Source organism: Pelophylax lessonae (assembly GCF_965119305.1).
Source record: "Pelophylax lessonae genome assembly, chromosome: 4".
NCBI classification, from domain to species: Eukaryota; Metazoa; Chordata; class Amphibia; order Anura; family Ranidae; genus Pelophylax; species Pelophylax lessonae.
In genome coordinates this window covers 499,307,841-499,321,034 of record NC_138771.1, presented here as the reverse complement: position 1 = coordinate 499,321,034, position 13,194 = coordinate 499,307,841, and the positions used below count along the sequence as shown (strand labels likewise).

The window sequence follows — 13,194 nt, the reverse complement described above, 5'->3', positions numbered from 1 at the left end:
GTAATGTACTGATTTTCAGGTATGGGATTGAGCATTAAAAATAGAAAAGACATATGTTTGCACAGCATTGTCCTTTTGATATTTTAAAAACCCTGACAGGAAATGAACGGAAAATCTCCCCAAAACGAGGGGAAATCTCCTTGTCCTCCAGTGTCCCCACTAAAGGATTTTCCCCCACCTCTTGTTCTGATGACAGCAACTAAACTTTAGATGCCACAAAATCTAAAGTAACGATTTTGTGGCCGGAACTCCGCTTTAACTAAATCCCCCCACAGCATATTATAAAGACAGAGAATAGTAATAACTTTTTCTATCACATTCTCTCTCTATAATGGAAACTTCACATGCCCTTTTCTGAACAGAGCAGGCTTTCAGCTGTGTGTGTAATGTGCTTAACAGAACAGTACCTAAATATTAGGAAAAACAAAAATTGAAATTGTATTTTTTAGCTGTGAACATAATGGATAAAGCAAGAAAACTCATTTTGGTAAGTGGTATTGGTAAATAGCAGCAGTGCACTTACTCCCAGAATTCGATGACGCTTGATGTGCCATTCACTGCCATGCTCTGTGTGCTGTTACTTTTGTAATGATCCAGGCATTGTTCTAGGAAAACAGGGAACACATGAGCAGATGGGTGAAAACATGACAGAAAGGCACATGTACATTCAGCAATATTTGCTGGATATTTTAGTCACCAAGGACAAACTAATTACAGCATTGTGTGCACATGCTTAGTATAGAATTATCTGTCACTGGTTTCGTTATTCTTCTGGGGAATAAAGTGCTGAGATTTCCCAGTCATAATTTCTAATGGTCACTGTCTTCATGCGCATTTCTGTCCAGCTGGGCCTCCTACTGTTGCAAATATAATATCAATGAAAAATCCAGTAGGAATGGTGGGAACCCCTCATAATGGGGACAACAGGTGTGTAGGCCCAGAAACTCAAAGCAGGGATGCTGGGAGCCTCTCACAACGGGGCAGCAAGCATGTAGGTAAGGGAACTTAATGCACAAATGGTGAGAACTACTCATAACACAGTTTTGAAGCAGCGGGACTTAAGCTCAGGAATGGAGGGAACCCCTCATAATGGGCACAGCAAGTGTGCAGATCCAGGACCTCAGTGCAGAGATAATAAGCACAGCAAGTGGAAATTTAGTGGCAAGAACTCACAAAATTAAATCCTTGACGTTATCAGACACCAGTACCTGTAGTATCAATTTGGGGTGGAACAACCCTTTGAAATCCACTGTAAATGTTCTTAATACATCTTACCTGTGTTCCAGGTGTGGTTGCAGGAAGCCCAGGGCAGATCAGAGGTGAAGGAGTTGAAGAGATAAAAGAAGGCCCAAGCCAGGACGACGATGTAATAAAAGTTCAGCAGGATGACAATGACTTGGGATGAATAGCCAATCCCTGAACACAAAGACATAGCACATGTTATGAGAGCCAAAATTTCCATAGTTTGAAACACCTGATTTTTGCCTAGAAACAGCTCTGACTGTCATTAGTGATTGATTATGCTGGTTTCCAACTTGTCCAAATCAGGCCTGCTGCCGGTAGGAGGAAGATTTCCTCAGTCTCCTCTCCCCCAGGGATCAGTGTGCAACACTGTATCTTTGTGGGGAGCAGCAGGGATTGATCTGCATCAGACATTTATGAACACAGCCAAGAACTGCACAGGCACCAGGATCTACATGACTGAGTTGGCTTCTTAGGCCGGCCATTCATGGTTCGAATCTCAGCCGGTTCCGCAGGACCCTGCCGAGATTCAAACTATAATGAGCTGGATGAGTGTACCATGTTGATCCATCAATCAACTTGGGTAAAACCAGCCTGCTGGATTCACTTGCGATTATCGACAGTGGCTTCTATAGCCACTGGGGATAATCAACGTCTTCTCCCCGCCGGGAGAAGACTATTGCTGATTCCCCTGTCAGCACTGTCTGTGTTGGTGGGGGAATCATGTGAATTTCTTTCCTGCAACCCGTGTATGGCCAACCTTAGACCAGGGGGTAGATGTTGACCCAGAATGATGATTAAACAAAGACAATGCCATCCTTCTGCAGAGAAAAGAAGATGAAGGCATGATCTCAGTGAGAGGTAATAAATACGTGAAAGTGTTAACTGACACATTACTGACACATTGTTCCCTAAAACAAAATGTAACTATATCTGATGCGTGATCCACTTAAACCCTGTTTTTCAAAATGACAAAATACATGGCTTTTTAGACCAGTGTTTCTCAACCTTCTTTCAGTCAAGGCACCATTTAAAATAATGGACAGCTTCGAGACACCACATTTTAAAATGTAATAAACGAATGTAATAGTTTTACACAATGCAGCAACATCCACACAAGTAGGACACCCAGTGTTAGAGGTGATTTATTCTTCCAGAGCAAACACCCCTTTGCTTACTGATACTGACTAGTATTCCAGTGTTTCTCTTCTGCCTCAATTTCTCTTTTCTTTCTTGGTCACAGCACAGCGCTCTGAAGAAACAGCAAGAGTGGCCGTTCCTTCAGAGCGCATGCGCCGATGACGTCATCGGCTGCATACACTGTAAATATCTCCTAAAAGAATGTTTAAGAGATATTTACAGTACCTATGTGTAAGCCTTATTATAGGCTTACCTATAGGTACAAACAATCAATGGAAGTTTACTGCCACTTTAATTCTTTAAAATCTGTGACACATATTCACTATGCCCTGTCAGTCTGCAGTGCTGTGTCACACATTTCACAGATGTGTAAATAATAGGTGCGCTAAAACAATATGATGCATAAACAAATATACAAATAATGCACAATTGCATAAAGTGATGAAGTGAGATCAATGTGATATCAATGATTGAAAGTCCAAAATCCCACTGAGTGCCTTGGATAAACTCAAAACTTATAGGTGCAAAAACTCTTAAAAGTGTTGTGCATTCCCAAAGTCCACAAAAGCTCCAAGTGTTGAAGGTTGAAAAGGTGCACTGTATATGGCCGGTGCTCTGTAGTGAAAAATCCCACCACCAACACGCTATCCTCCTTACCAAATGCAATGAATTGGAAAGCAAAATTCATTAGATGCTGTTGGGAGGGAGGAATCAAAATCACCACCCTGTGAAAATGCAGGATAGGCCTCTTACCAAAAATCAGGTAACTCAGCGCAGGGAATATACATAGGTGATGCCTTTTCAATCTGTAGTGATCGGTGGCTGTTTTCTCTAATGATCCATCTCGTTACTGACTCTCCAGGTTAAACATGGGCATGATGTAAGAAAAAACATATACAGACCATGGCGTGATATCCCCGGGATAGTTTAATGAATATCAAGTGTTGCACTTACATTCAATATGGAAAACAGTGGCGACAATACAGACTGGTTGCCTGACTCGGCTGCAGACCGAGCAGTGCTGGACGTCCGTGGCGGCGCGACACGCCTCCTCTCTGACGGCGTTTCCTCTCAAACGGGCTTCTACTGAGATAGTCCGTTTGAGAGGAAACGCCGTCAGAGAGGAGGCGTGTCGCGCCGCCACGGACGTCCAGCACTGCTCGGTCTGCAGCCGAGTCAGGCAACCAGTCTGTATTGTCGCCACTGTTTTCCATATTGAATGTAAGTGCAACACTTGATATTCATTAAACTATCCCGGGGATATCACGCCATGGTCTGTATATGTTTTTTCTTACATCATGCCCATGTTTAACCTGGAGAGTCAGTAACGAGATGGATCATTAGAGAAAACAGCCACCGATCACTACAGATTGAAAAGGCATCACCTATGTATATTCCCTGCGCTGAGTTACCTGATTTTTGGTAAGAGGCCTATCCTGCATTTTCACAGGGTGGTGATTTTGATTCCTCCCTCCCAACAGCATCTAATGAATTTTGCTTTCCAATTCATTGCATTTGGTAAGGAGGATAGCGTGTTGGTGGTGGGATTTTTCACTACAGAGCACCGGCCATATACAGTGCACCTTTTCAACCTTCAACACTTGGAGCTTTTGTGGACTTTGGGAATGCACAACACTTTTAAGAGTTTTTGCACCTATAAGTTTTGAGTTTATCCAAGGCACTCAGTGGGATTTTGGACTTTCAATCATTGATATCACATTGATCTCACTTCATCACTTTATGCAATTGTGCATTATTTGTATATTTGTTTATGCATCATATTGTTTTAGCGCACCTATTATTTACACATCCTATTCACTGAAGCACAGTTCAGGTAGCAGCTTTCATTCATTCAATACCAGCGCACCTTCACACACATTCATACACATTTCACAGAGCCTGCCTTCTGAACTACAGAGGAGCTGAGAGGAGGAGTTTCAGGAGGCGGAGTCAGTACAGGAATGACTGCTTGCAGGCAGCAAAGAACCATGGGATATGTAGTCCTTAGTAATTGAAAGTAAAAAACAGAGGAGAAGTTGCAAATTATACTGGGAATCCAGGAAGTTGTGGAAAGTGATGGCCAGCAGTTAGGCAGCAGTCACAACATGAAAATAGATTTTTAAAGTAAGCTTATATTGGATTGTCAAATAAAACTATTATTTGCATTGTTATTACAATAGTGAAGTTAAAAAAAATGATAGTATGCCGTGATCTTACATTTCGATTAGGCATCAGATTTGCATGACATGTGAACCAAACCGGTTTTCTAAGGTGACAGTTCACATATCTGTGGTGCAGCAGCAGTGCAAATTCAGTGCAAATTTAAAGAGTTTTCTGAGTACTGTGGTTCAAATGCGATTTCCAGGTTCATTACCTTCTATGGGAACACTTCTAAATGGCACGTCATCAATTTTGAACACAAATTGAGAAAATAAGGGTCTGGTGTGGATTTGGGGAGGGACTCCATACCGTTTTTTTTTTTAATTTGGCGTGGGGTTTCCCTTAAAATCCATACCAGACCCAAAGGACCTGGAATGGATTGGGGGGGCAAGTTTTTATCAAGTTTTTTAACTTTATAAAAAAGCTCATGCACTGACACAATGATCCACTGACTAGATAACAAAGCAATTTTTTGTTGTAAATCAGATTAAAAATTTTTACTTTTCCCTACATGTAAGACTATAAAAAAGTCTTACCTATGGGTGCCTTTGAAACAGCTTGAACCTTCGCTGTTTAGTAGGTAGTGGCATTGCCTGCAGCCGAAGACATCATTGACGCATGTGTTGTACTCTTTGCATGCATGCATGCAGCCCTGAGTGTGCTGTGAATGCAGAGAAGTTGGTGTCGCTGTATTGACTCCTGTGCGCAAGAGCCAGAAAGATGTCTAGGTGAAGATGGAAGCAGTGGGAGTGGTGACAGTACGCGGGTGGAGGGCTCCATTATTAAGGTAAGTATGCCATTAGGTGGTACTATGCAGTGCATACTGGCACATTATGGCATTACCTGCAGGGGACCATTTTATTTTATGCTTATCGTGTTTACTAATACGTTAAGCAAATTTCACCAAAACATTTCACATTATTTTATGTTAAAATTTGTGGCTAATCTTGACAAAACTCTGGCAAAGGTGAAATTGTTAATTTGACTGCAAAATCTTTACTCCGTTCATTTCTAATCCCCGGAACGACCGTCTCAGAACAAAACCCTGTCTTTGTCCTCATTTTGGGGGAACAGTAGTAATTTTACGTGCTCATGATACATTGGTTATCTTGAACAATCTTTAGTTGGGTAAAATAAGGAACCAAGACGGTTTTACAGAAACTGGTGATATTTAAAATGAAATAAACTGACCTTCAAAGAGGGGGCAGATTCTCCTCCAGGCTGTGACGCCACCCTGGCTGGTGTACTGGCCCAGCGCTGTCTCCAGAAAGAAGACCGGAATCCCACAGGTGAAGAGGAAGATCAGATAAGGTATAAAGAAGGCTCCTACAAAAATACAATGTATTAAGACAAATTTCACTAAAGTAAAGATTCCATAACTGGCTGATTTATGAAGCTCAAAACCAATCAATTTTTTTTTTTTTTAGCTGCGTAGGAAAATGTTTATGTCAGGTTTTGATCCCTCTCTGTAGGACCAAAAAGGACCCAGATGACAATAAAAAAAGCGTTGCCTGGATTTGGAATTTGAATTGCAAAATAACTTTTTTCTTTCTCCTTGTTCCTCAAAAAATAATAAAGAGAAATTGATAGACATTTATTTTGTATTATCAAGGTTTTTATGCTTTAAAACCTTTTTTTTATTGTATAATTTTACATCTTATATGTACACAAGAGCAGACATAATTGCTCATTATACACACAGGCTCATTTTGAATGGCATTCCAATGCGTTTAGGAGTTGCAATGTGCTGGGTTAAAAAAAAAAATGTGTAAATGCATGATTTTTGGTATGTTAAGGTGCAATGTCAGCCCAGTCAAAAAGAATGAGCGGTCTTAATGCAGCAAACTAACAGTGAGACAATGCTACCTGTAATGTAAAGGGGCACGTAAGGTAAATTAAATCAATATGTAAATTGCAAATAACAAAAAGCTGACAATAACAATACTAAAAAATTTTATGACGAAAAACTGAAAATGAGCCAGTCAATTGGTCAACTGGTAAATCTGGCCAAACACGTGTCATTTTGTAGGAAATTCAACAATTCCACAAACTAGCCAGGGATCGCAGCAATTTGGGTATGAAAGTGATCACTGACAGGTGATAAAAATAGTAGAAGGTGAGTCAATATAATTTCCAGCTTGTTGGAAAACCCTTCTCTTTGGATATCTTCTGAAAATGTAAAGTACAGGAAATGTAATACTTAGTGGATAAAAGTAAAAAACGACCACCCATTGTCCTAAAATTGTATGAGTCTTCTAAAATGATGAGCTACCATTGTTTATTCATTTGCTCATCTGAGCAGACAAATTCCTCCTGGTCTACCTAGGAATCCTCAATGACGGGGTCATGTCCTGACGCTACACAGATGTACGTGTGACTAAAAAAAACTGACTTAAGGAAAAAAAGAAAATCTGATTAATGAAAAACGTTACATGTACAGATCACACTACATCAGGCCACGAAGCCTCAACTGACCGGCTTATTAACTGGGTGTGAAAACAGAGAGTTTATCCACAACCAGAAATGATTAAACCCTCATACAGGTTGACCTATTTTTTAAAGAAAGTTTCTAACAGAAATTTGTACTGTGCTAGCCACCAAAGGCAGGGCCATATAAAAAACAAATTAAAGTAGAACTAAAGGCAAAACATTTTCTTCATTTTGGATAGAGTAAGGGAGGGTTATAATAACCCCTGTCATTTTTTTTTTTTTTTTGCCATATGTGTCCCATTGTGGAGATTTTACTTCACTTCCTGTCCCATAATCAAAACAGGAAATGAGAGGAAATCCCTCCAAAGTAAGGGAATCCCTAGGTGTCATCATGGTCACAGGAATTAGGACAAAGATTTTCCTTCTATTTTTGTTCTGGTGACAACCCAAAATTTGAGATTTTGTTTTACTTTCACTTTTGTTGATAATAGTAAATAGCACAAATAGAGAGGGTGAATCTTCCTAATGGGGACACAGACAGCATTAAAAACCTGACAAGTGTTTCTCTTTAAAATTGAAAAAAAATAAATAAAAAAAAAAGTATTGCTTCAGACCTGAGAAAGAGGAAAACTCTTAGAAGCTTTTCTTTATAGTTTAAAGCAATTTCAGCAAACAATTTACGCAGTAATAACCCCTAGTACTGGTGCCAGTTTACACAGTAATAGCCCCTAGTATTGGTGCTAGTTTATGCAGTAATAGCCCCTAGTATTGGTACCAGTTTATGCAGTAATAGCCCCTAGTATTGGTGCCTGTTTATGCAGTAATAGCCCCTGGTATTGCTGCCAGTTTACGCAGTAATAACCCCTAGTATTGGTGCCAGTTTACGCAGTAATAGCTCCTAGTAATGGTGTCAGCTTACGCAGTCATAACCCCTAGTAATGGTGCCAGTTTATGCAGCAATAACCCTTAGTATTGGTGCCAGTTTACGCAGTAATAGCTCCTAGTAATGGTGCCAGTTTACGCAGTCATAACCCCTAGTAATGGTGCCAGTTTATGCAGTAATAACCCCTAGTATTGGTGCCAGTTTACGCAGTAATAGCCCCTAGTATTGGTGCCAGTTTACGCAGTAATAACCTCTAGTATTGCTGCCAGTTTATGCAGTAATAACCCCTAGTATTGGTGCCAGTTAACGCAGTAATAACCCCTAGTATCGGTGCCAGTTTACGCAGTGATAAAGCCTAGTATTGGTGCCAGTTTATGCAGTAATAAAGCCTAGTATTGGTGCCGGTATACGCAGTAATAAAGCTTAGTATTGGTGCCAGCTTACGCAGTAATAAAGCCTAGTATTGGTGCAAGTTTATACAATAATAAAGCCTAGTATTGGTGCCATGCTGTCAGCGCGGAGGAGGTAGGGAAGAATAGTGAGACCACAGCCAACCACAGTGATGAAAGTGTTAAGGCCAGACACGACAATGGTGGCGGTCTTAACACTTTTATCAACTTCATGGGAGATCTTTCCCCGCAGGTCTCCTGATGCGCTACAGTACAGAGCACCTCTCCATCCAGGACTCCTTCCCTCCGCCACACACTGCGGTGAAACTAAGGGGGAAGGGTGCTACAGTGCACCTCTCTATCCAGGACCCATGCTCCTACAGCAGGGAAGCCCAACCTTTTGAGGAGCGAGGGCAACTGTAGCTGCTTTGTAACCGGCCACAATGAGCGGAGTGGGCAGATAATAGGTCCCTGTCCACCCAGCATATGCAGGATAGACACAGACACAGCCCGCTCTACTCTATGGGCCCTCCGATCTGATCCAACCTGTTTTTTTTTAAGTAGATCAGATTGGAGATAGGCTGGTGTAAACGGTCACATTTACACCAAAGTGGTAAAGTCCATTTACATGTGCCACTCTATGAATGAAGGGTCTGATTGGGTCCAACTGAAAAACAGACAGGCAGACCCGATCGAACCGATCTTGTGAAAGGGGCCTAAGGCAGCTTTCACACGGATGCATTGCGATTTACCTGCACCTCAAATTACCTCAATCTTCACTTCTTCCTCCTCAGGATTCCTGCAGGTATCACTGGCTGCTGCTGTCCCTCAGACAGGTATGACTGGTAGCTGCTGCTGGCTGTCCTCCAGGACTGGTACTGCTGGTTGGTACAGCTGGCTGGTACTACTGGTGGGTACTGCTGGCTGGTACTGCTGGTGGGTACTGCTGGCTGGTACTGCTGGATAGTACTGCTGGTGGGTACTGCTGGATAGTACTGCTGGTGGGTACTGCTGGCTGGTACTGATGGTGGTTACTGCTGGTGGGTACTGCTGGCTGGTACTGCAGGTGGGTACTGCTGACAGGTTCTGCTGGCGGGTACTACTGGTGGGTACTGCTGGCGTGTACTGCTGGCTGTTTCCCGACCCACCATTCCCGAGCATCAGTGTGACAGAAGCCAGCGCTAAAGGAAGCATGCGGCTACAGTATGCAGTAGAGCCGATGCTTCCTGTATCGCTCCTGTGTAACAGGCAGAGTACATTTGGTATCATTCTGCCTGTGCATCTTTGGTGGAGACTTTAAAGTGATTGTAAAGTCTTGTTTTTTTTTTTTTTTTAAATAACAAATATGTTATACTTACCTACTCTGTGCAGTTGGTTTTGCACAGAGCAGCCCTGATCCTTCTCTGCTCAAATGCTGTGGGTTTGCTGGATTTTGATTGGGATTCATCTACTCTTTTTTAGTCATTTTTCCCCTTCCTTTATCCTAAATTTGGGGGTCTATACTGTGGCTTTATATATTTGTGTGTTATTACCCACACATACTCTATATACATGCATTATTTTTATTTTCTATTTGTTATTTTATATGGTTTTCATGTTTTGTATTGTGAGATCTTTTATAACTACAAAATATTAACGGTTCATTCTTGTTTTTTTACATTGTATCTTTTCATATACGTATTTCTACTAATATACCTATATGGATGGTGATTTAATTTAGGGAACTGGGGTTAGTCTCTATAGGGGTTAATAGACTGATATTGTCTCCGTCACTACCTCATTACCAGTATATGTGTTTTACTGACCACACCTGACTACAGATAGGATGAGATGATTAACTGGTTAACCAATTGCTTTGCAATTTACTTTTGTAATTTACCTTTGCATATATATCTGTTCTCAGAGTTTGTGGTAGTTTCAGCTATGATTAAGCACCAGTAAAGGGTGTGAAACGCGTCAGCTGCTGCTGTCATTTATACCTTCTGTTGCTGTATGGACTATTTTACCTAATAAAGGTGTTTGCATTGGAGTGCAGCCATCTAGATTTTCTCATTTCACAGTACACAGTCTATTTGCCTTTAGTAAATCAACACTGAAGTGTCTGTAATGAGGCCGCAGGAAATTAACAACACTGAGATTAAAATTATTAATGTACAGGATTTATATAGTGGCAAACAGTATAATTAAATTACAATTTAATGCAGGAGGAATTAGAGGGCCCTGCTTTTCAGAGGCAACAAAAGATGTTTATGGTGCAAGTTTTAGGAAACTAAATGCCATTCAGTGAGGGCCAGTTTACACCACATGCAGTCCAGTGCATTTTTTTTCTGCATCAAAAAGCATGTAAAGTAGGTTATATGGTTTTCAATGGCATAGTTCACACCAGTGCTTGCAGTTCCAGTGCATTCCAGTTCCAGAAAAAAAAGTATTTTATAAAGCATGTTTCATAAACATGCTTTATTTTTCCTGCACTGGAATGCTATAAAACTCATCAAAAACGCACTGGAATGATTCGGAACCCACCTAAATGCACCAAAAATGCACTAAAACACATGTGTCCTTTTATAAGGTTAAAAAAAAGAGGGGGGGAAATGCACTGGACTGCTTTAAAAATGCACTGGAACGCATAGAAAATGCACACGCAGAAAAGCATCTGGAATGCATCCGGACTGCGTTTCCATGGTGTGAACTGGCCCTTAGGGTTTGCATCTACTTTAAGAATGTGCCCCAAATGCCTGATTTTGGTGCTCGGGATTATGAATCGTCATCAATAACTAGGAATAGATGATGGGATTGATGAGTGGTCCCAGTGGCTTATAGCATTTGTCCTGAGACGCACACTGCCCTAAATGGAAGTACCACTGAGTGATCTGTCTAGCCTCATACAGCCACCAGTGCCACCTTAAGAGCATTAAAGGGCCAAGGGCAATGCATTGCACTGGGGCCCTGCCTAAATAATCACCAACGAGAAAAAAAATACAAATTATCGATAAGGCAATATTTATTGGTACAGCAGTGCCAGGGTAATGACAGCTTCCAAGTTCGGTGGCTGGGTCCGGTGAACACACACACGGATGGGAGTAAGACTTGACTATCCTGTGTGCGCCTGTTCCCGTGGAGGCGGACAGGCATTCCTGCAGTTGTAGGATCCCCCTCCATGGCCCAAGTGGCCTGACAGCAGCACAGGGCTGACAGGCACTTGCCACCTGCTAAGTTCAGCGGTGGGATGCACACCGGAATCAGGACTAATGTTTGGCTGGGTCGCTGGGCGGGTGGGGCCCCCGGGCAACTGCCCAGCGTGTCCATTTGATAAGATGGCCCTGCCAGCCACAACTGTCAGACTCTCATAAAGCGTGGCAGGCTGCCGCCAGCAGAACTGGACAGTGCGCCTGTGCCTTCCAGCTGCAGCTAAATGCCGGACCCTCATGCACCAGGGCTAAACATCGAGTGTGCATAAGGTCTTATAAGTCTGTTCTCTAACAATCTTCAGCAACACCCATTCAGTGACATTAGCAGAAAGCACAGTAATTACACTTGTACAGTGGATGTAACATCTTGTACTGGGACTTTAGACTTGTAAGTTGCTAGCAATTTCTGTGCTGGTCCAAGTTTTCCCTCCTGCCTCCTCCCTCCTCCAAAGATAACGCAGCCAATAGCACAGGGGGAGGAAACAGGTCAATCTCAGTCTAATTCTGCTTCTTGGAAGAAAAAAAAATCTGCTACTTGGAACACAAAGGTTTTCCTGCTCAAGTGACCTAAATAAAGACCTAGACCTGGCACTGCATCTTGTCTGTGCACCCATGTTGCAATTCAATGACTTGCCAGGTTTGCAAAACAAGCAAAGCTGGAGCAACTCCAACAAGAAAGGATCTGGCTTTTTCACAATGAGTAATGCTGGCTATATACGGTTAGAAAATCGTTTGAAAAAAACCTTTACTTACCAGGCAGCTGAATTGGTTTCCCAAAAGCCTCTCCAATGTGCTAGGGACTGAGATTGTGAACTCCCAGGGGGGACATGGGCTATATGAATGGTTTTATGGGCTCTGTAAAGTGCTGTGTAAATAGGGGAAATATATAATATCCCAGAAGGAATTGAGATTCATTTTTATGATAGATTAACCACTTGACCACAGAAAGGTTTTACCCCCTTTATGACCAGGGCATTTTTTTGTTATTGAGCACTGCGCTATTTTAACTGGCAATTACTCAGTCATGCAACACTATACACAAATAACATTAGAGCTTTATCTTGGTAGTATTTAAACACCACATGTTTTTTTTATTCTTTACTATATACATAAACATATAAACACTGAAAAGTTTGAAAAAAACACACTTTTTCTTAGTTTCTGTTATAAAATTTTGCAAACAAATAATCTTTGTTCATAAATGTAGGACACAATGTATTCTGCTAAATTTCTTTGGTAAAAATAACCAAAATCAGTGTGTATTATTTAGTCTATGTGAAAGTAAAACAAGCCTACAAGCCCAAGAGTCTACAAACTATGGTATATATATTTAAAAATTGATCAATACTAATCTACTGATGGCCTATCTCATTTCTTGAGGCCCTAAAATGCCAGGACAGGGGGGTGGTCAGGTTTATTTTTTTTTTTTCTAGCTGTTATTGCTTATAACAGTGACATTCACTGTTATAAGCAATCGTTTTAGCTGTCGTGATTGGTTTTCATTCATGACAGATTGCCTACTATTGTAAACTGTGATTGGCTACAGCTAATCACATGGTCCAGGGTGCTGTGACGGGCCCAGGTACCATGTGATAGCTATGGGCCAATCACAAAAGTAAGCAAAACAGCCATGAATGGAAGCAATGCATTACGGTTTTGTTTACATTGTAATAATGTGATCGCTTTGAATGGCCATAACGATCACATGATACCTTGGTCGCTCACAGCATCCGGACACCGAATTCTGTGAGCACGCCAGTGC

At 41.5% G+C, this 13,194-nt stretch overlaps 1 protein-coding gene across 1 annotated transcript in view; it reads right to left on the bottom strand.

The window, feature by feature from the left end:
* LOC309553435 (sodium- and chloride-dependent GABA transporter 2-like) overlaps positions 1 to 13,194 on the bottom strand; it is an 83,478-nt gene that overhangs the window by 30,621 nt on the left and 39,663 nt on the right. The window contains exons 3-5 of the mRNA XM_082254632.1: positions 5,734 to 5,868; positions 1,276 to 1,416; positions 524 to 605 (exon numbers count right to left, since the gene is read on the bottom strand). Coding sequence (XP_082110758.1) covers positions 524 to 605; positions 1,276 to 1,416; positions 5,734 to 5,868 — 358 coding nt within the window. The remainder of the gene's footprint in view (positions 1 to 523; positions 606 to 1,275; positions 1,417 to 5,733; positions 5,869 to 13,194) is intronic.